Source organism: Hemitrygon akajei, chromosome 9 (assembly GCF_048418815.1).
Source record: "Hemitrygon akajei chromosome 9, sHemAka1.3, whole genome shotgun sequence".
NCBI classification, from domain to species: Eukaryota; Metazoa; Chordata; class Chondrichthyes; order Myliobatiformes; family Dasyatidae; genus Hemitrygon; species Hemitrygon akajei.
In genome coordinates, this window is record NC_133132.1 from 143,183,848 (window position 1) to 143,209,034 (window position 25,187).

The 25,187-nt window shown below is 42.8% G+C and overlaps 1 protein-coding gene across 2 annotated transcripts in view; it reads left to right on the plus strand.

The window, feature by feature from the left end:
- The window catches only part of xkr6b (XK, Kell blood group complex subunit-related family, member 6b), a 461,182-nt gene that overhangs the window by 278,909 nt on the left and 157,086 nt on the right, over positions 1-25,187 (plus strand). Inside the window, exon 9 of one of the 2 annotated variants that reach the window (XM_073057170.1) lies at positions 13,861-13,866. The exons of the other annotated variant lie outside the window; for it this stretch is intronic. Coding sequence (XP_072913271.1) covers positions 13,861-13,866 — 6 coding nt within the window. The remainder of the gene's footprint in view (positions 1-13,860; positions 13,867-25,187) is intronic. 2 annotated transcript variants of the gene reach the window in all.

A 25,187-nucleotide genomic window follows, 5' to 3' on the forward strand; every position in this document is an offset into this window, starting at 1 on the left:
GGAGAGAAGCCGCTCTTTTCAATAGGTATAAAACAAAAAAATGCTTGAGGTCTGTCATTCCATGAAAATCTTAGTCTTTAGCAATCCACATTAGCACGAGAGAAGTTTAAGACAGAATTTGCACAGAAATGAGAGGCTATCATAAAGGAGGCCCATCAGTATAGAAAGTTCTAGTGGTTTATCGTTGCCCTCATTTATTAGCAATTGTTGAATATCAAAACAACTGAATGACTTTTAATTTTGGACATTTCCTCTGCATATTCACATACAAATGCCAGCCAGAGTAATTTAACAATCTGTCTCCGGCTTCTCAATTAGTTTTTTTCAGTCCATTGAAGTATCGCTGCAGACATATGCAGTGTTCCTGTCACACCTATGCATCAGGTATTTTTGTAATAAGGCAGCACAGCATGGTTGTGTAGTGGTTAGCATATCATCAGTAATGCAGCAGCAACCTGGGTTCAGTTCCTGTTGGTGTCTGCAGGGGGTTTGTACGTTCTCCCCATGACTGTGTGGGCTTCCTCCGGCTTCTCTGGTTTCTTCCCATGTTCCAAAAGCATATGGGTGATGCACCATCAATAACTCACTCTGAGACGTAAGAAGCGAGATATCGGCTTTTATTGACTGGAAGAATGAACAACACTACATCCTGGAGAATGAGGCCGGGCTCAGGCCTCAATCGCCTTTATACAGGGGTCTGTGGGAGGAGCCACAGGAGCAGTCAGCAGGGGTCTGTGGGAGGAGCCACAGGAGCAGTCCAGACAGATATATGTAGTTCACCACAATGGGTTAGTAGTTTAATTTGCCGCATGGGTCTGTCAGGGTGCTGTGAGCTTGATGTCAGGGTGCCTTCACCCCATACCCTCTGATGCCCTGGCTAATCAAGAACCTATCTATCTCTGCCTTAAATACACCCAATGACTGAGCCTCCCCAGCCGCTCGTGGCAGCAAGTTCCACAGATTTACCACCTTCTGACTAAATGGTAGGGCATTGAGGAATGCAGTAGAACACAGTGATCTAGGAATAATGGTGCATAGTTCCCTGAAGGTGCAATCTCATGTGGATAGGGTGGTGAAGAAAGCTTTTGGTATGCTGGCCTTTATAAATCAGAGCATTGAGTATAGGAGTTGGGATGTAATGTTAAAATTGTACGAGGCATTGGTAGGGCCGAATTTGGAGTATTGTGTACAGTTCTGGTCACCAAATTATAGGAAAGATGTCAACAAAATAGAGAGAGTACAGAGAAGATTTACTAGAATGTTACCTGGGTTTCAGCACCTACGTTACAGGGAAAGATTGAACAAGTTAGGTCTTTATTCCTTGGAGTGTAGAAGGTTGAGGGGGGACTTGATAGAGGTATTTAAAATTATGAGGGGGATAGATAGAGTTGAGGTGGATAGGCTTTTTCCATTGAGAGTAGGGGAGATTCAAACAAGAGGACTTGAGTTGAGACTTAGGGGGCAAAAGTTCAAGGGTAACATGAGGGGGAAGTTCTTTACTCAGAGAGTGGTAGCTGTGTGGAATGAGCTTCCAGTAGAAGAGGTAGAGGCAGGTTCGGTATTGTCATTTAAAGCAGAATAGGATAGGAATATGGACAGGAAAGGAATGGAGGGTTATGGGCTGAGTGCAGGTCAGTGGGATCAGGTGAGAGTAAGCGTTCGGCACGGACTAGAAGGGCCGAGATGGCCTGTTTCTGTGCTGTAATTGTTATATGGTTAAAAAGTAATTTCTCTCCATCTCTGTTCTAAATGGATGTCCTTCAATGCAGAAGTCGTGCCCTCTTATCATAGACTCCCCTACCATGGGAAATAACATTGTCATATCTAATCTGTTCAGGCCTTTTAACATTCAGAATGTTTCTATGAGATCTCCCTTCATTCTCCTGAACTCCAGGGAATACAGCCCAAGAGCTGCCAGACATTCCTCATACGGTAACCCTCTCATTCCTGGAATCATTCTTGTGAATCTTCTCTGAACCCTCTCCAACGCTAGTATATCCTTTCTAAAATAAGGAGCCCAGAACTGTACGCAAAACTCCAAGTGTGGTCTCATGAGTGCCTTATAGAGCCTCAACATCATATCCCGGCTCTTATATTCTATACCTATAGAAATGAATGCCAACATTGCATTTGCCTTCTTCACCACCAACTCAACCTGGAGGTTAACTTTTAGGGTATCCTGCACAACAACTCCCAAATCACTTTGCATCTCTGCATTTTGAATTCTCTCCCCATCTAAATAATAGTCTGCCCATTTATTTCTCCCACCAAAGTGCATGACCATACATTTTCCAACATTGTATTTCATTTGCCACTTCTTTGCCCATTCCACTAAACTATCTAAGTCTCTCTGCAGGCTCTCTGTTTCCTCAACGCAACCCGCTCCTCCACCTATCTTGGTATCATCAGCAAATTAAGCCACAAATCCATTAATCCCATAGTCCAAATCATTGACATGCATCTTAAAAAGCAACGGTCCCAACACCGATCCCTGTGGAACTCCACTGGTAACTGGCAGCCAGCCAGAATAGGAGCCCTTTATTCCCACTCTCTGTTTTCTGCTGATCAGCCAATGCTCCACCCATGCTAGTAACTTCCCTGTAATTCCATGGGCTCTTATCTTGCTAAGCAGACTCATGTGAGGCACCTTGTTAAAGGCCTTCTGAAAATCCAAGTACACCACATCTACTGCATCTCCTTTGTCTATCCTGTTTGTAATTTCCTCAAAGTATTTCAGTGGGTTTGTCAGGTAGGATTTTCCCTTCAGGAAATCATGCTGGCTTTGGCCTATCTTGTCAAGTCCCTCCAGGTACTCCGTAATCTCATCCCTAACAATTGATTCCAACAACTTCCCAACCACTGATGTCAGGCTAACAAGTGTATAGTTTCCTTTCTGTTGCCTCCCACCCTTCTTAAATAGCAGAGTAACATTTGCAATTTTCTAGTCATCCGGTACAATGCCAGAATCTATCAATTCTTGAAGGATCATTGTTAATGCCTCTGCAATCTCTCCAGTTACTTCCTTCAGAACCCGAAGGTGCATTCCATCAGGTCCAGGAGATTTATCCACCCTCAGACCATGTAGCTTCCTAAGCGCCTTCTCAGTCATAATTTTCACTGCAGTAACTCCACTTCCCTGACACTCTTGAATGTCTGGTGTACTGCAGATGTCTTCCACTGTGAAGACTGATGCGAAATACGCATTCAGTTCCTCTGCCATCTTTGCATCTCTCATTACAATACCTCCAGCATCATTTTGTATTGTCCTATATCTACTCTCGACTCTCTTTTACCCTTTATATACTTAAGCTTTTAGTATCTTCTTTGATATTAGTCTCCAGCTTCCTTTCATAATTCATCTTTTCCTTCCTAATGACCTTCTTAGTTTTATTCTGCAAGTTTTAAAAGCTTCCCAATCCTTTATCTTCCCACTAGCTTTGGCTTCCTTGTATGTCCTTCCTTTTGCTTTTACTTTGGCTCTGACTTCACTTGTCAGCCATGGTAGTGTCCTTCTTCCCTTTGAAAATTTCTTCTTATTTGGAATATATCTGTCCTGCACTTCCCTCATTTTTGGCAGGAACTCCAGCCATTGCTGCTCTGCTGTCCTTCCTGCAAATGTCCCTTTCCAGTCAACTTCAGCCAGTTCCCCTTTCATGTCATTGTAATTTTCTTTATTCCACTGAAATACCAACACATTGGATTTTAGGTTCTCCTTCTCAGATTTCAAAGTGAATTCGATCATATTGTGATCACTGTTCTGTAAGGGTTCCTTAACCTTAAGCTCTCTTATTGCCTCTGGATCATTGCACAGCAACCAATCCAGCACAGCCAAATGTGCAAATGTGTTAAAAACTAATACTTAAAGATGTGCTGGGGTCAGTCCGTAACACTCAGCAAGATCTGAAACATGAGGCACTGCAGTTCTCTATACATTAATGGAGATTATTGATCTTCATGCTTTCAGCCAAAGTATTTATCAATAATTTGTGTGGTTAGGTTGATTCATGTTCATAACTATGAAAATATAGTTAGCCTTTTACCATTTTCTTCCTTACAGAGAAAATGTGCATCCTCGTCAAATGCAAATGTAGGTTTCTGGTACAGCTGCTGATAAATCGCAGGAGCCCCAGGAGCAGCAGTAAGTAATCTGGAGAAGCTGTTGAAGTGAGGTGTCCTCCTGAGAAAGCATGAGGATTGTGAAGAAAGCATGATTGCCTGGATGCCCCTGGTTGTTTTAATAAAACATGCTGAATTGACATCAAAGATTGTTATGGCTACTGCCTTCATTGGCAATAGGAAGGCTTGACAAATATTAACCAAACCAAAATCCAAGTTTAACTCATCATACTAGAATCTAGCATTTACACCATGTGGTATCATTCATACCATGAAGATTGAAGTAAATGCTGTGTGAACATTAATACTCCAGGGTCTTTTTTTTTAAACTGATTTAGATCACAAACCTCCTAAAACATCTAAATTGCATAGATATAAAACCTGTCTATTGCAAAGGAAATGCATGTTGGCAAAGAACTCACCGTCTATAACAATACATTAAATATAATACAAAGTGCATAGCTTGCAAAGTAAAATTGCTTCAGGCATTTTGCAATAGAATTTAGCCCATTGGACTAGTCAGTATCTTATATTGAAAATACTTGTCCTACTATGACAACTTTCTCATTTGAGCCAATGTTTCCATTTTATCTTTGTTCCACTAAGAATAGCTGAACAAGACCATGAAATGATTTTTCCGAGTTGATTGATGGGGTTTAAAACAGTTATATGCATTTTTTAAAATAATTACTATGCAGTTTCAATGTTTTATTGAATTTTAAAATATACATATATATAGCTATTTTAAGTGCTGGCAATTACAATAACAAAAGTGAGGTTTTTTTTGCTTGACGCTGGCAGATATGAACTGCAGTGAGCTCAGTGTAAATCCTGGGAGGTCTTTGAAGAAATCACTATGTGGGAACAGGTTAATGACAACTGATATCTGCTTTTATCTGTGTGATAGTGTTTTCTTCAGTTTGACTACCTTTGGAACAAGACGAGTCTGTTTGAATTTATGAGTCATCACAACCAGCTTAAAATTTTGTTTAAATATTTGAACATATTTCCTCCTACTTCAGACTTGCATAGTCTAAAATATGTTTTTTTTTAGAAACACACAATTAAAAGCTGCAGGAACTCAATAGATGCCATTAAGCAGATACCTCTCCCCTCCCAACAAAGAAGTTTCATGAAGGAAGTTTCCATTAAGAACGATTACATTATAAATGGTCTAACTAGGAATTGTTACATCCAGAAACGTGACTGGCAATTAACCAATTATAATGAAACTATTTGGTGCTGTTCCTAATGTTGCCACAGTTGCCCATGGTCTTTAATATCTGCATGTACACAATTAAAGTAAATCCATTCAGGAACAGTTCACTCTTGATACAAACTTGGAAGGATAATTCTTTGCATTAAGTTTAGACTCCCTTTGTGTTAAAAGATGCAATGGAACCAAATTTTAAGTATCTGATTTATTGCTTATGTTCTTCTTTAGAGTTAAAATTCATATGAATTAAATGTTTGCTTTGGGCATAATTGCTAGCTAGAGAAATTGAAAAGAAGAATGACAGGCAAGATTGCTCAACTTTTACCAAGTTCACTATCTTCTGGGCTGGGATCTATATATTGCATTTATGGGATTACCATTCAATAACATATTGGAAAAATATGAAGTTAGTGATATTGGATGGTTTGAAGTAGGGAAAAGAAAAAGCAAGTTTCTATTCAAAAAGTAAAACACTGACCCCATATTGGAAGACTAAAGGAGCCCAAAGCAACATGTATCTTGTGCTGATACCTAAATCTAATGTAATTGCAGCAGTTCAAATTTAACATATGGACTGGATTAGATCCCCAATGTAGGAACAAATCAGTTTATAAAATCGACAGTGAAGAAGATACAGTGGTACTGACATAAATGGCGACAGTATGGAATTAATTGATGAGACAAATTAATACCACGAGGTGAACTATTGCTGCAGTTTGGGGTTCTGCTCTTGGTAGTAGGCTCTAGTGGATTGGGAAGGAAATTAAAGTAAGGAAGAGAGGAAACTTTCTACACAGGTTAGGGAACATGGAAAGAACAACAGAGTTCCAAGTAAATGCAATACTCAGTGTAAAGCAGATGAGTTTATCAAAAATAATTGACACAGACTAGTAAAAGAATGGTTAGAAGTCTTGCTGAGATTTTACAGTGCCCATTCTGACCAGATTTGGAGGAGTATCTGTCACTTTGTTCTCTGCTCTGTATATAGAATATTTTGCTCTGGGAGCTTGTGTGGCACATATTTATAATACGATTCATCAGTGAAAATGTTACCCTGCAAAGAGTGATTGTGAAGCTTGTTCTAAGTTCATTATAAGAATGGAAAATTATCTAATTGAAACAAATAAGATTCTTCAAGACATTAATAGGGTATTTGCCCGATGTTGGCTTCTCTTGATGGAGAGTCCAGACAAGAATACAGAGTCTTAGGAGAAGTACTGATATGAGAAGGAATTTATATTTTGAGAGGTTGTAGATATTTGGAATTACCCATCTCATAGTTTTGCAGATGTTCAGACATTGAACAGATTGAAGTCCAAGGTCAAAAGAAGCTTGGATACTGAAATTAGGGGATTGAAATGAACTTCAGGATTGACCAAGTTCTTTTTGAAGTTGGAGCAGTGTCAAAAATTCCATGTAACCTTTACCTGCTTTTATTCCTAGTCATCTTGTTACTATTACAAATAAAAAAAATATTTGGAGATAATGTTCACTTAATGAAACCTGGAAACTGTATGAACTCCAGAAGGAATTACTGGGAGCCATGAAGAACATTAATGGAGAGGGTGGGGTGAGGGTGGAAAGCAGAGAATCAATTAAATTCCATATTAGGGTGATTTGAGAATGGAGAGAACATAAGCAGGGAGAATATAATTGTCAACCATACTGCCTGGGTAAAGGTCATGGCTTGTTCATATCTCTGTCTTTATGATATTCTATACTTTCCATGATTCCATTTAGCTCATTGAATCTTTGCTGACTTTCAGAGTGAACACATTACTCTCATTCCCCTTCTTATTTTCGATAACTCATTCTCTACGATACGCCAATCAAATTCACTCTAATTCAATGAATCGCACTAGGGGCTGGTTACAGTATGAAAGTAACCAACCAAGCGGGACGTCTTTGGGATGTGGGAGGAGGCTGAACTACCTGGGTAGTTTGTCATAGGGAGAATGCGTAAACTCGTAATTTAGCAGACAGCATGTCACGTTTATTGTCATTTAACTATAGACATGTATATAACATATATAAACATATAATGTATATAGAAACGAGACAGCATTTCTTCAAACCAGGGTGCAAAGTACAGTAGTACACATAACACACATTACACATGATAACTTGTGAAGGTAAGGATAAAATCTACAGATGAAACATGCATAAATAAACAAAGTAAAGTGCATAAATTAAATATTGTAAGGTACGGAACATATTAACCAGTGACATTTCAAATACGATGTGGCAGGGAATTCAGAAGCCTGATGGCCTAAGGGAAGAAACTGTTTCTCATCCTGACTGTTCTTGTTTTTATGCATCGTAGTCTCCTGTCTGATGGTAAAATGTCAAAGAGGATGCTGGATGGATGGGTGGGATCCTTAATAATATTAAGGTCTCTGTGTACAGAGTATTCCTGATAAATGTCTCCGACCTCTATGATCCTGTCAGCTGTTCTCACAGTCCTTTGTAGGGACTTCTGGTCCAATGCTCGACTGCTCCCATACCAGATGGAGATGCAACTTGTCAAGAAGCTCCCAGTGGTGCTCCTGTAACATGCAGGTAAGATGGGGTTGTGGGAGCCTTACTTGCCTCAATTTTCTAAGGAAGTGGAGGTGCTGCTGTGCCTTCTTGGTCAGGGAGGTAATATTAAGGGACAGGGTGAGGTCATCAGTGATATGAACTCCCAGAAACATGGTGTACTTAGCTCTCTCTATGGAGGAGCCGTGTATTTGCATTGTCCAGCCAGTATGAAAGAGAAAGCCTAAAGCAAAAATCATTGCCCAGTGTTTTTACTTGTATTGACATTGAAACTGTCAGCATTTTCTGCCATTACTAGATGAAACTGATAGCAGCTACTGGCAAACAAAAGTGCACATTTAAACATGTAAATCAAAATCTCCCTCTCCCTTGAATTAAACATTGGCTTAGTGGGAGAAGCCAGAGAGTGGTAGTAGATGGCTGGTTGCATCTCTGACAGGAGGCCAGTGACTAGTACTGTGCCACAGGGACTGATGCTGTGTTCGTTGTTGTTTGTCGCCTATATCAATGATCTAGATGACAATGTGGTGAACTGGATCATCAAATTTGCTGATGACACCTAGAGTGGGGGCATAGTGGATAGCGAGGAAGACCACCAAAGCTTGCAGCAAGATCTAGAGCAACAGGAAAAATGGGCTGAAAAAAGGCAGATGAAATTTAATGCGGACAAGTATGAGATGTTGCTCTTAGGGAGGACCAACCAGGATAAGTCTCATGCAGTGAGTGGTAGGGCATTGAGAAGTGTGGTAGAGCAGAGGGATCTGGGAAAAGAGATACATAATTCCTTGAAAGTGGCATCACAGCTGCTGTAGATAGGGTCATAAAGAAAGCTTTTGGCACATTGGCCTTCATAAGTCAATGTACAGTGTACAGAAGTTGGGGTGTTATGTTGGAATTGTACAATATGTTGGTGAGGCCTAATTTGGAGTATTGTGCCCAGTTTTGGTCATTTACCACAGGAAGGATGAAAATAAGCTTGAAAGACTACAGAGAAAGTTTATAATTATGTTGCCGGGACTTGAGGACATGAGCTATAGGGAAAGGTTGAATAGGTTATGACTTTACTCCCTAGAATGTAGAAGATTGAGAGGAGGTTGGTGGAGATACTGTATACAAAATTATGAGGGGTATAGATAGGATAAATGTAAGCAGACTTTTATTACCAAGGTTGGGTGAAGCAACAAGTTGAGGTTATGGGTTAAGGGTGAAAGGTGAAATGTTTAAGGAGAACATGAGGGAAAATATCTTCACTCAGAGGGTGGAAAGAGTGGTGGATACAGGGTCGATTTCAAAATTTAATAGAAATTTAAATAGGTGCAGTACATGGATGGGAGGTGTATGGAGGGCTATGGTCTGGGTGCAGGTCTGCGGGACTTGGCAGATTAATGGTTCGGCATGGACTTGATGGGCCGAATGGTCTATTTCTATGCTATAGTGCTGTATGACATCATTGTTTGCCCTGTTTTATTTCCCACCTATTATTATCACACAGTCATTGATTTGATGAGAACATCAACACAATTTATTCTTGCTGTAAAAATCATTGGGTTGCTACATAATGGCATGTTCCTTATATCTTTAATATTCTGCAATAAGCCATTAATATTTACACCAAATCTTAATTTGCTTTCTGAAAAATAATTTCAACATTAAAAACATCTGATCATGTTTTTTCTTGATTTGCATTCATTCAAAATCCTTCATTCCAATTGGGGGCAGATCAGCAAATTTAATGACATAAGACCATATATATGGGGGCAGAGTTAGGCCATTTGGCCCATCAAGCCTGTCTGTCATTCAATCATGGCTAATTTACTATCCCTCTCATCCCCACTCTCCTGCCTTTTCCCCATAACCTTTGATGCCATGACTAATCAAGAACCCATCACCCTTCACTTTAAATATACTCAGTGACTTGGCCTCTACAGCCATCTGTGGCAATGAATTCCACAGATTCACTGCCCTCTGGCTAAAGAAATTCCTCCTGAGCTGTTCTGAAGGGATGTCCTTGTACATCACTATATCTTGATCCTTTGATCCCACATAGAAGCTGCCAAACTATAACTCACGCCAGGTAAAGGGAAACCTTGGGCTGAACCTCTCTCTGCCTGATAATTTTCTTTGAGATCGTTGCTGCTTTGTCACAATTGATCTAAAAATCAGAACAGTAGTGATGTATAATATCAAGTCAGTAGTATAGTCACTATAAAAAGATATCAAACTACTTGGTTAAAATGGATGTTTGCATTTTGGGCTTTGTGTTTGTAACTGAGAGTTCTTCCTGCCTTTCTTTGCACTGAGTTAGTTTCACTTTGATCTTTTTGTATTTCAAGGGGAAATTGTCTTGGGGTTGGATCTGTTGTGTCCAATTCTGTGGTGAGACTTGTGTACTGGAAGTGGCAGCTGGCCTAGTACCACCAACTATGCCATTGATTTTGCCTCAGAGATCGTAAGTCTTCTGCTTCTCATGGGAGGCTGACTTGCTTTTTTGTCACTTCAAAGGATTTTTTTTTCCGTGAAGTTGCTATTGCAACAAGCTCAATTTTGACTAGATAGTCCTCATTTAAAAACAGGTGTACCTATCCTAATGGAACTGTAGTTCTGGGAGCCTACAGGTCCTAATTTAGTTGGCAGACAACAAAAGGATAATACTCGATTCCCATCAATTCTTCAGACAGTACAGAGTCTTCATTCTAATGTCAGCTGGACATACATGCTGAGCAGATTGAATGCCAGCCTCTTGTCAGTTTTGCTAAAGTGCACACTGGCCTGAAAGCTTGCAAGTCAGCTTCCCATTTACCTTACAAGTCATTATAGAGCCCTCCAGAGCTGGCAAGCTTGAATGCTTGGCAGCATCTAGAGGGAGAAGCACTGTCGACATTTCCGGCCAAGACCCTTCGTCAGGACTAACTGAAAGCAAAGGTAGTAAGAGATTTGAAAGTAGGAGGGGAAGGGAGAAATCTGAAATGATAGGAGAAGACCAGAGGGGGTGGGATGAAGCTAAGAGCTGGAAAGGTGATTGGCAAAAGGGATACGGAGCTGGAGAAGGGAAAGGATCATGGGACGGGAGGCCTCAGGAGAAAGAAAGGGGGAGGGGAGCACCAGAGGGAGATGGAGAACAGGCAAAGAGTGATGGGCAAAGAGAAAAAAAAGAGGGGGGCAATAAATAAATCAGGGATGGAGTAAGAAGGGGAGGAGGGGAATTAACGGAAGTTAGAGAAATCAATGTTCATGCCATCAGGTTGGAGGCTACCCAGACGGAATATAAGGTGTTGTTCCTCCAACCTGAGTGTGGCTTCATCTTGACAGTAGAGGAGGCCGTGGATAGACATATCAGAATGGGAATGGGATGTGGAATTAAAATGTGTGGCCACTGGGAGATCCTGCTTTCTCTGGCGGACAGAGCATAGGTGTTCAGCAAAACGGTCTCCTAGTCTGTGTTGGGTCACCAAAAGGCCGCACTGGGAGTACCAGACGCAGTATACCACACCAGCCGACTCACAGGTGAAGTGTCGCCTCACCTGGATTCCCACTACCAAGCACATCTTTCCCTCCCCCCCTTTCTGCTTTCCGCAGGGATCGCTCTCAACGCAACTCCCTGGTCCATTTGTGCCCCCCCCCCCCCCATCCCTTCCCACTGATCTTCCTCCTGGCACTTATCCTTGTAAGCAGAACAAGTGCTACACCTGCCCTTACACTTCCTCCCTCACCACCATTCAGGGCCCCAGACAGTCCTTCCAGGTGAGGTGACACTATAGATGCTGCCTGGCCTGCTGTGTTTCACCAGCATTTTGTGTGTGTTGCTTGAATTACCAGCATCTGCAGATCTCCTCGTGAAGTTTGAATGTTTACTTGTCATACATGTGGTGGGAGTTGCACTGATTTTGCCAGGACCCTTATCTGGATGGTTGGAGCAGGATTTGGAGTAGGGCTGAGAAAGGGTGGTCCCATCTTGGATTAAGGCAAACTATATGAACTAGTCTAAAATAATGCAGTTTTAAAAGAGAAAATCTGCAGATGCTGGAAATCCAAAGCAAAATGCTGGAGGAACTCAGCAAACCAGGCAACATCTATCAAAAAGAGTAAACTGTTGACGTTTTGGGCTGGGATCCTTCATCAGTCCTGATGAATGGTCTCAGCCCAAAATGATGGCTGTTTGCAATTTACATGGATGCTATCTGGCCTGCTGAGTTCCTCCAGCATTTTGCTTGTGTTGCATCATATATGACATATTCCAATTCATGTCTGCCTTATTAATGCTGGAATATAATTGAATATAAATATAATTGAATTCAATTAATAATTGAATCATAGAAGGATATGGTTCAGAAATGGATCCTTTGGCCCCTTATGTCTGTGGTGGATCTTTGGTAGACCTCTATAAACAATTGCCTTTCAGATGACAAACACCACCTGTGCCCTATGGCTATCAATCTCTTTACGATAATAAGAAAGAAAATAAGTAAGAAAGATATTCTTATTTTGTCCATTGGGAGCAACACACACAAAATGCTGGAGGAACTCAGCAGGTCAGGCAGCATCTATGCAAGGGAACAGTCAACGTTTCAGGCTGAGTCCCTTCATCAAGATTGGAAAGTAAGGGGGAAGATGCCAGAATAAAAAGGTGGGGGGAGGGGAAAGAGTACAAACTAGAAGATGATAGGTGAAGCTAGGTGGGTGCAAGAAGAGGGATGAAGTAAGAAGCTGAGAGGTGATAGGTGGAAAAGGTAAAAGGATGGAGAAGAGGAAATTAGATAGGAGAGACGAGTGGACCATTAGAGAAAGGGGAGGAGGAGGGGCACCAGGGGAGGTGATAAGCAGGAAGAAGAGAAGAGGCCCGAATGGAAAATTGAAGAAGAGGGGAGGTGGAGGGGGAAAAGTTACCTGAAGTTGGAGAAGTTGATGTTAAGGCATCAGGTTGGAAGCTAGTTAGACAAAATGTAAAGTGTTGCTCCTCAAACTTGAGTGTGGCCTCTTCACGGCAGAAGAGGAAGCCATGGACCAACATGTTGGAATGGGAGTGGGGATTGGAATTAAGATAGTTGGCACTGGACTTCCGGGTTGAGCATGGAGTGAGTAGGTGCGTGTGAATGTGGCTCCCGATTTTTATTGAAAATCTACCTGTTTATCTTTGCCGTATGCGCGAGATAACTGAATGTTCAACATTGTGAACAACCCGAGATGTTGCTGGACACAGACATGGCAAACAAAACGCACCTTTGAAGTAAAACTGGGGATAAAGATAGCGAAGCCTGGAGTAAGAAAGCTGATGTTACGGTAATGGCGCCGTTGCACGCTGCTGGACCTGCGCTACCCGATGACTTGGAGAGGCTTCGCTTAGTACTTCTTACTGACATGAAGCAAGCAGTGCATTCTGCCCTAAAAAGAGAACTTGAAGGTGCTTTGTCACCAGTGAATGCTACCATGGAACAAATTACGTCTTATTATGAGTCGCACGACGAACACATTCGTGAGGTTGAAGATGGCCTGAATGATTACAGTGACCGACTGGCGAGCGCTGAAGCCGCCATTGCAGCGCTGCAGAGCGAAAACGCATTTCTGAAGGGGAAGCTAGATGACCTTGAAAATCGGTCGCGGAGATCCAATTTGAGAGTAGTCAGCATTCCTGAAAATTTGGAAGGTTCGGACTCTGTTAAATTTATGACTGAGTTTTTTTTGACGAAGTGCTGGGGACAAATTTCTTCCCGAGGCCTCTCGTGCTTTCGCGTGCTCACCGAGTCGGGCCTAAACCATCCGGCGTCCCTGAAGCCAAGCAAACAAGACCAAGAATGTTCCTGGTTTTCTTTCACTTTCAAGATAAGCAACGCATTATCAGTAGATGGAAACAGGAGCTGTATTTCCGCGGGCATTGGGTGTTCTTTCATGAAGATTTTAGTGCAGAGCTGGGGAAAAAACAAGCAGCTTTCAAGGAGGTGAAATCCCTGCTTTACAGGAAAGGGGTCAGGTTCGGCCTCTTGTATCCTGCCCAGCTCTGGGTCATCCATGAAGGTAAAAAGCATTATTTCGATACACGAGAGGCGGCCAAAGAGTTTTACCATTCGCGCTGGGGAGAAGAAGAATGAGAAGAGCAATGACATTTTTAGGTTATTCACGCAGCATTGAAGGGTCCTCCTGCCAAGGCAAACTGTTAATTTTCGCAATTCACTTCTTTGTTCATTTTTCCAGTTTACCTGTAATTTGTGGAATGCAATCGGGTCAAACTGCTACGTTGCGGAATCTGATTTACAAAATCTTTCAACCAGCAAAATGTAAATATTTGGGATTTGCATCTCTGGCATTTAGTTTCCTAGTTTTTGTTTTTAACGCTTTGCTTGATCTGTGTTATCTTTAGCCTATATATATTAAATGTAGAATAAATGATGATATAAATTTTAAGGAGGGGAACCACCCTAGGTTAGATTGAAAGTTTTGGTTGTATGGGGAACACTTTGGAAGTTTTTTGTTTGGAAATGCTTGCAATCATCCTCAGTTGGGCAGGTAGATCTAGGTTTCAGGGGTTAATCAGGAGTGGCTCTGGATTTTAAGGAGCTAGGGAAAAGGCTGAGAAATGGGACCTCCAAGGTAGTCATCTCTGGGTTGCTGTCTGTGCCATGTGCCAGTGAGGGTAAGAATAAGATGATTTGAGAGGTGAATGTTTGGTTGAGGAACCGGTGCAGGGGCCAGGGTTCAGATTTATAAATCACTGGGATCTCTTCTGACGAAGGTATGACCTGTACAAAAGGGTCAGGTTACATCTGAACCCAAGATGGGCCAATGCCCTTGCAGGCAGGTTTGCTAAGGTTGTTTGGGAAGCTTTAAACTAATTTGGCAGGGGAATGGGAACATAGTGATAGGCTGAGGATGAGGTAGTTGGTTTATAAACAATGGAAATGTGTAGTGAGACACCGAGCACGGAGAGGCTGGTGATTGGGCAATGGGATGAGTTGCAATGTAAAAGGTGGACAAAATCGAGAAGTGTGAAAACAGGACTGAAGGTGTTATACTTGAATGTGCACAGTATATGGAATAGGGTAAATGAACACATAGCACAGTCACAGATTGGCATGTTGTAGGCATCACTGAATCATGGCTGAAAGAAAATTATAGCTGGGAACTGAATGTCCAGGATACACATTGTACCAAAAGGACAGGCAGGAAGGCAGAGGGGGCGGCATGACCCTGTTGATAAAAATGAAATCAAATCATTAGAAAGAGGTGACATAGGATTTGAAGGTGTTGAGTAATTGTGGGTAGAGCTAAGGAACTGCAAGGGTAGAAAGAGCCTGATGGGAGTTATGTACAGAGCCCACAAGCAGTAGTAAGGATGTGGTCTACAAATTACAACAGGAGATAGAAAATGGATGCTAAAAGGGCAATGTTACAATAGTCATGGGAGATTTCAATATGTAGGTAGGTTGGGAAGATCAGGTTGATGTTGAATCCCAAGAGAAGGAATTTCTAGAATGCCGATGAGATGGCTTTTTAGAGCAGCTCGTGGATGAACGCACTAGGTAATCGGCTATTCTGGATTGGGAGTTGTTCAGTGAACTGGAGTTGATCAGAGAGCTTAAGATAAAAGAACCCTTAGGGGTAAGTGATCATAATATGATGAAATTCACCCTGAAATTTGAAAAGGAGAAGCTAAAGTCAGATGTATCAGTATTATCGTGGAGGAAAAGGAATTGCAGGGGCAGGAGAAAGGAGGTGCCCAAATTTGATGGGGGGAAAAAGTACTGGCAGGGATGTCAGCTGAGCAGCAGTGGCTGGAATTTCTGAAAGTAATTCAGATGGTGCAGGATATATACATCACAAAGAGGAAGATGTACTCTAAAGGCAGTATGACACAACTGTGGGTACCAAAAGAAGTCAAAGTCAACATAAAAGCCAGAGAGGGGCATAAAATAGAGTAAAAATCAGTGGGAAATTAAAGGATTGGGAAGCTTTTAAAAACCACCAGAAGGCAACTAAGGAAGTCATTAAGAAGGAAAAGATAGAATGCAAAAGTAAGCTATTCAATAATATTCAAAAGGATACTAAATGTTTCCTCAGATGCATAAAGAGCAGCGAGAGTGGATAATGTCGGTTAGAGACGGTTAATGTCCCGACAGCAATTAGAGAAGAACAGATCCAGGGCGGGTAGTCCATGAGGAAGAGGAGGGTTGGAGATGGGAGAACGGGTCATCGGTGGGGGTGGGAGAGTCCCTACCGAAGAAGTGGGCTCGAAGTCGGAGCTGGCGGAAGAAGAGCTCCACGTCCTGGTGCACGCAGAACTCACTGAGGTGAGGGCGAAGGGGGACAAAGGAGAGGCCCTTACTAAGGACAGAGCGCTCAGCCTCAGAGAGAGAGGAAGGTCAGAGAGTGATGCACCATCAATAACTCACGCTGAGATTTAGGAAGCGAGATATCGGCTTTTATTGACTGGAAGAATAAACAGCACTACATCCTGGGGAAAATGAGGGAGAGCAGCAGCCCACAGTCGCCTTTATACATGGGTCTGTGGGAGGAGCCACAGGAGCAGTCAGCAGGGTCTGTGGGAGGAGCCACAGGAGCAGTCAGACAGGTATATCTAGTTCACCACAGAGGGGATGGTGAAGACCCGGCAGGGTTGAGAGCTCTGGTCCGAGGGGGATGGGAGGCTGGTTGAGTCAGCGGAGAAGGGGTGGGGGTGAGAGGAAGCTGAAGCCCCCGAGGGCCCGGGAACCGGTGATTGAACCTCGGGCTTGGAAAGATCCGATGGCAGTGTGATGGTGGGGGAAGGGGAGACGGCAGCACGTGGAGGTCCAGCTCGGAGGTCAAGGCTGGGATCCAGCGTGCTGGTGGGGGAAGGGGAGACGGCAGGTCCGACTGGAAGTTCAAGGCTGGAGTCTCTGAGGGTGTGTCCATGGCCGTAGGAACCCACGTTGGTGGTACTGGAGTCAGGGTTCGGAGTCTGTCCAGTGCCGTGATTGGCAGCGGGGGTTGCGATCCAAGATTCATGCGTGCTGGCGTCGGAGCTGACGGGCTCTGGGGTCCGCAGATGGGCGATTTTGCAGTGTTTAGCGGACGAAACAAAGTCAAAAAAATGATGATTGCATGCATGAATCCGTCGAAGGATGAAATAGTGGGTGGGTCCACGACACACGGTGAAGAAGGTGTCCTGGAGGTGCAGGAGGTACGAGGAAAAGGAGACCAGGTATCTCCTCATCACAGAGATGGTTGCTCTCACAGCCCGGCGGGAGAAGCAGCGGGAGGCAGAGTCAATTACATGTGAGTACCTGTGATCCTCCGAAGGTCCAAATCGGGAGGCTTGGAAACGAATCCTGAAGCCTGTTGGAGTTAGTTGGTTGTGGAGACACGCACCAAGGAAGGATATGTGACTATAATACCGGGTCTGGGTTAGCGTGTGGTCCAAACGTTTTAGGGCCGAAGAAATAGTAGGTTGGGAGCAGAGAGAGAGGCTCTCGCTGAACTTCCGTCGGAGAGAAGATCTGAACTTTTTCAGTGCAGGCATCACTGGAAGAGGCTTCGCAGTAGTGAATTCAAAGGCAACACGAGTGAATCTGCAGATGCAGGAAATAAATAAAAACACAAAATGCTGGCAGAACTCAGCAGGCAGACAGCATCTATGGGAGGAGGTAGTGACGACGTTTTGGGCCGAAACCCTTCATCAGGAAACTATAGACCAGTTACTCTGACCTCAGTGGCAGGGAAGAAATTGGAGTTGATTGTTAAGGATGTGGTTTTAGGATACTTGGAGGCACACGATAAAATAGGCCTAAGTCAGCATGGTTTCCTCAAGGGAAAATCTTGCTTCACAAATCGGTTGGAATTCTTTGAAAAAATAACAAGCAGGACAGACAAAGGAGAATCAGTTGATGTTGCATACCTGGATTTTCAGAAGGCCTTTGACATGGTGCCACACATGAGGCTGCTTAACGAGTTAAGAGGCCATGGCATTATAGGAAAGTTACTAGCATGGATAGAGCAGTGGCTGATCGACAAGAGAAAAAGAATGGGAATAAAGGGAGCCTTTTCTGGTTGGTTGCTGTTGGCTGGTGGTGTTCTTGAGGGGTCTGTACTAGGACCAAATATTCTTATGTTATATATCAATGACTTGAATGACAGAATTGATGGCTTTGTTGCAACGTTTGCAGACGATATGAAGCTAGAAGGAGGGGCAGGTGGTTTTGAAGAAGAGAGACTACAGACGGACAGATGTGCTAGGAGAATAGGCAAAGAAGCGGCAGATGGAATACAGTGTTGGGAAGTGTATGGTCGTGTAATTTGGTAGAAGAAAAAAAGGTAGACTATTTTCTCAATGGAGAGAAAATTCAAAAATCTGAGGATCAAAGGGACATGTGAGTTCTGGTGCAGGATTCCCTAAAGTTTAATTTGCAGGTTGAGTCAGATGTGAGGAAGGCAAGTACAATGTTAGCATTCATTTCAAGGGGACAAGAATGTAAAAGCAAGGATGAAGTGGTGTAGCAGACTCAATGAACCAAATGGCCTAATTCTGCTCCTATATCTTACGGACTTATGGCCATTGCATCATCAATGGGGATGGGAGAGGTTCCAGAGGATTGGAAGGTTGTGAATATTGTTTCTTTATTCAAGAAAGGGAGTAGAGATAGCCCAGGAAGTTATAGACCAGTGTGTCTTACCTCAGTGGTTAGTAAGTTGATGGAGGAGATCCTGAGAGGCAGGATTTATGAACATTTGGAGAGGTATAATATGATTGGGAATAGTCAGCAGTCATGCCTTTCAAGCCTGATTGAATTTTTTGAGGATGTGACTAAACACATTGATGAAAGAAGAACAGTAGATGTAGTGTGTAAGGATTTCAGCAAGGCATTTGATATGGTACTCCATGCAAGGCTTATTGAGAAAGTAAAGAGGCATGGGATCCAAGGGGACATTGCTTTGTGGATCGAGAACTGGGTTGTCCACAGAAGGCAAAGAGTGGTTATAGACAGGTCTTATTCTGCATGGAGGTCGGTAACCAGTGGAGTGCCTCAGGGATCTGTTCTGGGACCCTTACTCTTCGTGATTTTTATAAATGACCTGGATGAAGAAGTGGAGGGATGTGTTAGTAAGTTTGCTGATGACACAAAGGTTGGAGGTGTTGTGGATAGTGTGGAGGGCTGTCAGAGGTTACAGTGAGACATTGATAAGATTCAAAACTGGGCTGAGAAGTGGCACATGGAGTTCAACCCAGATACGTGTGAAATGGTTCAATTTGGTAGGTCGAATATGATGGCAGAATATAGTATTAATGGTAAGTCTCTTGGCAGTGTGGAGGATCAGAGGGATCTTGGAGTTTGGGTCCATAGGCCGCTCAAAGCAGCTGCACAAGTTGACTCTGTGGTTAAGAAGGTGTACGATGTATTGGCCTTCATCAATCATGGAATTGAATTTAGGAGCCGAGAGGTAATGTTGCAGCTATATAGGACCCTAGTCAGATCCCACTTGGACTACTGTGCTCAGTTCTGGTCACCTCACTGCAGGAAGGTTGAGGAAGCCATTGAAAGGCTGCAGAGGAGATTTACAAGGATGTTGCCTGGATTGGGGAGCATGCCTTATGAGAATAGGTTGAGTGAACTCGGCCTTTTCTCCTTAGAGCTATGGAGGATAAGAGGTGACCTGATAGAGGTGTACAAGATGATGAGAGGCATTGATCGTGTGGATAGTCAGAGGCTTTTTTCCAGGGCTGAAATGGTTGCCACAAGAGGACACAGGTTTAAGGTACTGGGAAGTAGGTACAGAGGAGATGTTAGGGGTAAGTTTTTAACTCAGAGAGTGGTGAGTGCGTGGAATAGGCTGCCAGCAATGGTGGTGGAGACGGATACGATAGGGTCTTTTAAGATACTTTTAAATACATGGAGCTTAGCAAAATAGAGGACTATGGGGAAGTCTAGTAATTTCTAAGGTAGGGACATGTTTGGCACAACTTTGTGGGCTCAAGTGCCTGTATTGTGCTGTAGGTTTTCTATATTTCTATGTTGGCACTGGAAGCATAGTGACACTTGCAGACTGCACCCCCAGCACATCCTCGGACTATGTTGGTTGTTGACGCAAATGACGCATTTCACCATATGTTTCAATGTTTTGATGTACATGTGACATATCTTAACTTACCTTATATGTAAATTGTTCTCCGGTGTGTGTAGGTGATTGGTACAATCTGACTGGAGTTGATGTGGAGAATAAGGCAGAAGTAGTCAGTATGGAATCACTTGGCCAAAAATCTTTTTCTGTCTTGTAAAATTTAAATTCTATTTAAATAAAAAATTATGTTATAGACAATAGGCATAGAAATGTTAGAACAGTGGTTAATACTATTCTAATTAGGACATTTATTCAAACTATTTCTTGCAATAGATTCAGAAATTCGAAGATTCAAAGTAAGCTTATTATCAAAGTGTGTTTGCCGTATAGAACCCTGTGATTAGTCTTCCCCACAGACAGCCATGAACAAAGAAAACCATGGAACCTGTTCAAAGAAAAACATCAACCCCCACGAGCAAAAAGAAATCACACACGCAGCAACAAAAAAAAAGAACAAAAAACGCAGAATGTAAAACAAAATCGAACGAGTCCAGACATATTCAGTTCAGCTCATTGTTCATTATCTGCAAGCTGCCCTGAATTAAAATCGCCCAAAACAGCGACATAAAAAGGAGCGACCAGAAACACATCATAACGTGAACTGCAGCGTCCAACCCTTAAACCACATTGATTAGACCTTGCTCAAGACCCAGAACAACTCTAGCACCATCCTTGGTCAGCATCAAGTGAGAGAGAGTGAGAGCCAGTGAGCATCCAGTTGCAGGGACCTTCTTTGGGAGCAAGGAGCGAGAGGGAGGAGAAGCAGTCACATGTAGACACCGTCCTTCAGCAGTAGTGAGCGAGAGGCTGGTAGACGGCACTGAGCTCTCCCTTGCCTTGATAATTTCAAACTTCCTTGGTGCTTTAATTGGTGAGAAATCCTGGGCTCGCCCCCCGTCTCCAAGTTTCTTGGCCTCACAGAACACCATCAGAGACAGCAAAGCGCCAGATCGCTCAATCAGCCCAAAAACACACCTCCAAAATGTAGATCACAGGCTCCAAACGTAGCAGAGCCACAGTTGAGAGAGAAAGAAGATGAAAGAAGTAGTTTCATGAACCGTCTGGAGGACGTTGCCCTGGGTCCTGTTGTTTGCTGGCACCATCTTGTTCCGAGGTTTGTTGCGTCAAACTATGACTATCAAGCTATTTGCATTCAAAGCTAAATCGCTGTTCATGCAGCATAAGAAGAAATTTATTTAATATCATGATTTCATTCCAATTAAATATATTAGAAAACCCCAAGACTTTTGATCAAAATTCTGGACTATGTGCCATCAGAATTTAAGCTTTCGGCTCAAGATTGAGGACATGCTTTGGATTAAATCTAATATTCTATTGCTGTCAACATCTCTTTCAGGATCTTGGGCTAAAGTAATTTGTGTCGGGAGTCAGTGAAGGGTGTGGAATAGACTTTCCTGAGCTGCATGACACTGCAGAATCTTTGTATAAATCTCAATCCACTCACATGTTCCCTGTGAGAGCAAACACAGCCAATTTCTATCTAATGAGCCTTCAAAGCAGCTGATATTCATGGTACGATGACCCAGAGAAACCTTTACAGGCCACTGATTGTGAGATTTCATGTAGCCTTCAGGCTTGCTGCAATTGTCAACTCTCCAGATCGAAATTACTTATTGAACTCTGGAAGATTGAGGATATGTATTTACCAGTCTATACTCAGCAGTAATTGAGATCCTTGCTTGTTCTCCAAGGTTAGGGCCATTTCCCACTTGCCTAGAGCAACAGTTTGATAATACCATGCCTTCAAGCAATTTCGGAGAAAAATGGATGCGAGTTGCATGAAAGCCCTGTTGCTGTTGCCTTTCCAATTAAGAACTTCTATAACACCGCATCTGCGGCGGCTTTCATTCCAGAGCAATTGCCAGTCGTCCCTGGAGAATGCTCCTTAGATTCCAACTTTGGGTGCCACAGAATAATGTCCTAATTGATGACTTTTGTCACCAGGCATTTTAGACACAGCACGATGCAAAGAAGTCTCAGCTTATAGGAGCAGACTCAGATGAATGGGGCGTGGGGGGGGGGGGGGGGGTTGCCTTAATAACGTCAAACTGCAGCAATTGAACTGTTTACCTAGTAAGGATATTGACTGCTACTTACAACAAAATTTCACATGGTACCAGGATGTGGGGTTTTAGTAGAAATGTGTAAATTCTGCAACAGAGAAAGAAACAACATTCCTCTATACAAGCAGATGCCCTTTCTTTATACACTAACATTTGAGTATTTTGACTGAGTCACTCATTAAAACTCTCATGCAGACTGTGCCTAGTGATGTCTGATTCTTTTCAGGAATACTTTGCCGTATTCTGGAACATTCTTTTGCTGTAGTAGGCAAACTGGTCTTCCGAATGGGAAGTTGTTTCCGGACACAAGAAAGTGTACATTGTAACCATCTATTTGAAGGGGTTTTGAGTGAATGTACCTCTGGATGAAGCTTGCTGTTAAACTTATTTACTCAAATCATTAAAATGCAGGCATGTTAAAAACCAGTTTTTGGAGGTAAGATTTTATACGCTGACTAGCAAGTGTTACAATATGTGTGGCAGCTGCCTTTCTCATATTGAAGTTTGCACAATGTACGTTGTAAAATGCAGGGTAATGTCTATGATCAAGGAGGAAGGAAATGGCCACAGATGTTTGTGGGTGATTAATTACTTGCATTTACCCTCCATTTTCCACCATTTTCACATTCTTAATTATCTCCCATGCACTCTTCATAAATTATGTAATTTTATGGGAATTGGCTGTACATAAGTTGTAAATGAAATAATCTCTCACAACCTTGGTTGTGCTTTTGACACTGGTATTCCCACCTGATTTGGAATAAAAATCAGCATAGTTGAGGGCTAATATTTTTTAGGTAGCTTCTCTACAGATGACTTACAAGCACTCAAAGGCAAATCAAACTCATACCAAGTAACGTGAAATTACAGAACATTTCTTTCTGCATGTACTCTGACACGGAAAAGAGATTTGATTTCCAGTACCTGAATGGTTTTCTTATTAATTTCAAATCCTACTGCAGCATTGTGACCCTACTGGACAATTCTGTCCATACACAAGGAATTCTGCAGATGCTGGAAATTCAAGCAACACACACAAAATGCTGGTGGAACACAGCAGGCCAGGCAGCATCAATAGGGAGAAGCACTGCCGACGTTTCGGGCCGAGGCCCTTCGTCAGGACTAACTGAAAGGAAAGATAGTAAGATATTTGAAAGTAGGAGGGGGAGGGGAAAATGTGAAATGATAGGAGAAGACCGGAGGGTGTGGGGTGAAGCTGAGAGCCAGAAAGATGATTGGCAAAAGGGATACAGAGCTGGAGAAAGGAAAGGATCATGGGACGGGAGGCCTAGGGAGAAAGAAAGGGGGAGGGGAGCACGAGAGGGAGATGGAGAACAGGCAGAGTGATGGGCAGAGAGAGAAAAAAAACTAAATATATCAGGGATGGGGTAAGAAGGGGAGGGGCATTAACGGAAGTTAAAGAAGTCAATGTTCATGCCATCAGGTTGGAGGCTACCCAGCCGGTATATAAGGTGTTGTTCCTCCAACCTGAGTGTGGCTTCATCTTTACAGTAGAGGAGGCTATGGATAGACATATCAGAATGGGAATGGGACGTGGAATTAAAAATGTGTGGCCACTGAGAGATCCTGCTTTCTCTGGCGGACCGAGCGTAGGTGTTCAGCGAAACGGTCTCCCAGTCTGCGTCGGGTCTCACCAATATATAAAAGGCCACGCCGGGAGCACCGGACGCAGTATACCACACTAGCTGACTCACAGGTGAAGAGTTGCCTCACCTGGAAGGACTGTCTGGGGCCCTGAATGGTGGTGAGGGAGGAAGTGTAAGGGCAGGTGTAGCACTTGTTCCACTTGCAAGGTTAAGTGCCAGGAGGGAGATCGGTGGGAAGGGATGGGGGGGGGGCCAATGGACAAAGGAGTCGCGTAGGGAGCGATCCCTGCGGAAAGTAGAAAGTGGGGGAGGGAAAGATGTGCTTGGTAGTGGGATCCCGTTGGAGGTGGCGGAAGTTACGGAATTCTGTCCATATGTAGCTATGCTGAAGGTTCACAATTTGTGCTGCTTACATGTGAATCCTAGTCCTGACAGCTCAGGAAGAAGCTAAATTCAAGACGACACCCTGCACAGTCTGTCCCGCTCCTTTCACTTCACTGTCAGTGATGCCTTTTGCCATCGTCATTCTTTTGGAAAAACAATTTGAGTGAGAAATTCTATCTTTTGTTTTGATAAGTTTAAGAGCAAATTTAAAAATAATTTAAGAGCAAATTTAAGAGAAATTTAAGAGCAAATATAGCGTTGCCTCATTTCAGCCTTGGTAGTTTTGAACAGCAAAAGTCATTCTACTCCAAGGAGCCATAAAAATATGGAAAAATTTCGAATTTTGCGGAAGAACAGAGTTTGTGTCTAGCAGCATGTTTTTGTTGTTGTTCAGATGCTCCCAGTCTTCAGAATCAGAATCAGGCTTAAACCACTGCCCTATGTTCTGAAATTTGCTGTTAGCAACAGCAGTACAGTGCAATACACAAAATAACTACAATTTACAAGAAATATATACAATATATAAAAGTTAAAATAAATAACTAGTGGAAAAAGTGAATAAAAGTAGTGAGGTAGTGTTCATGGGTTGGTTCAATGTCCATTAAGAAATCTGATGGCGGAGGGGAAGAAGCTGTTCCTACAACGTTGAGTGTGTGTCTTCAGGCTCCTGTACCTACTCCTTGATGGTAGTAACAAGACAGAATGTCCTGGGTAATGGAGGTCCTTAATTATGTATGCCACCCTTTTGAGGTATCAACTTTTGAAGGTGAGGAATTCATTGCCACAGGTGGTGGGGGAGGCTGAGTCAGCAGGTATACTTGAGGCCAAGTTTGATAGATTCTTGATTAGTCAGAGCATGAAGGGATACGGGGAGAAGGTAGGAAATTGGGGATGAGAGGGAAATGTTTTAGCCATGATGAAATGGCAGAGCAGACTCGATTGGCCAAATGGCATAATTCTGCTCCTATAAATTATGGTCTTATGGTCTTCTGCTGGGGTGATTAGTGACAGAGCTGCCTGGGTTTGCAACACTTTGCAGCTTTTTCCAATCCTGTGCAGTAGCCCCTCCATGCCAGATGGTGATGCATTCCATTAGAATGCTCCCCACACTACATCTTAGAAATTTGCTGGAGTCTTTGGTGACTACCAAATATCCTC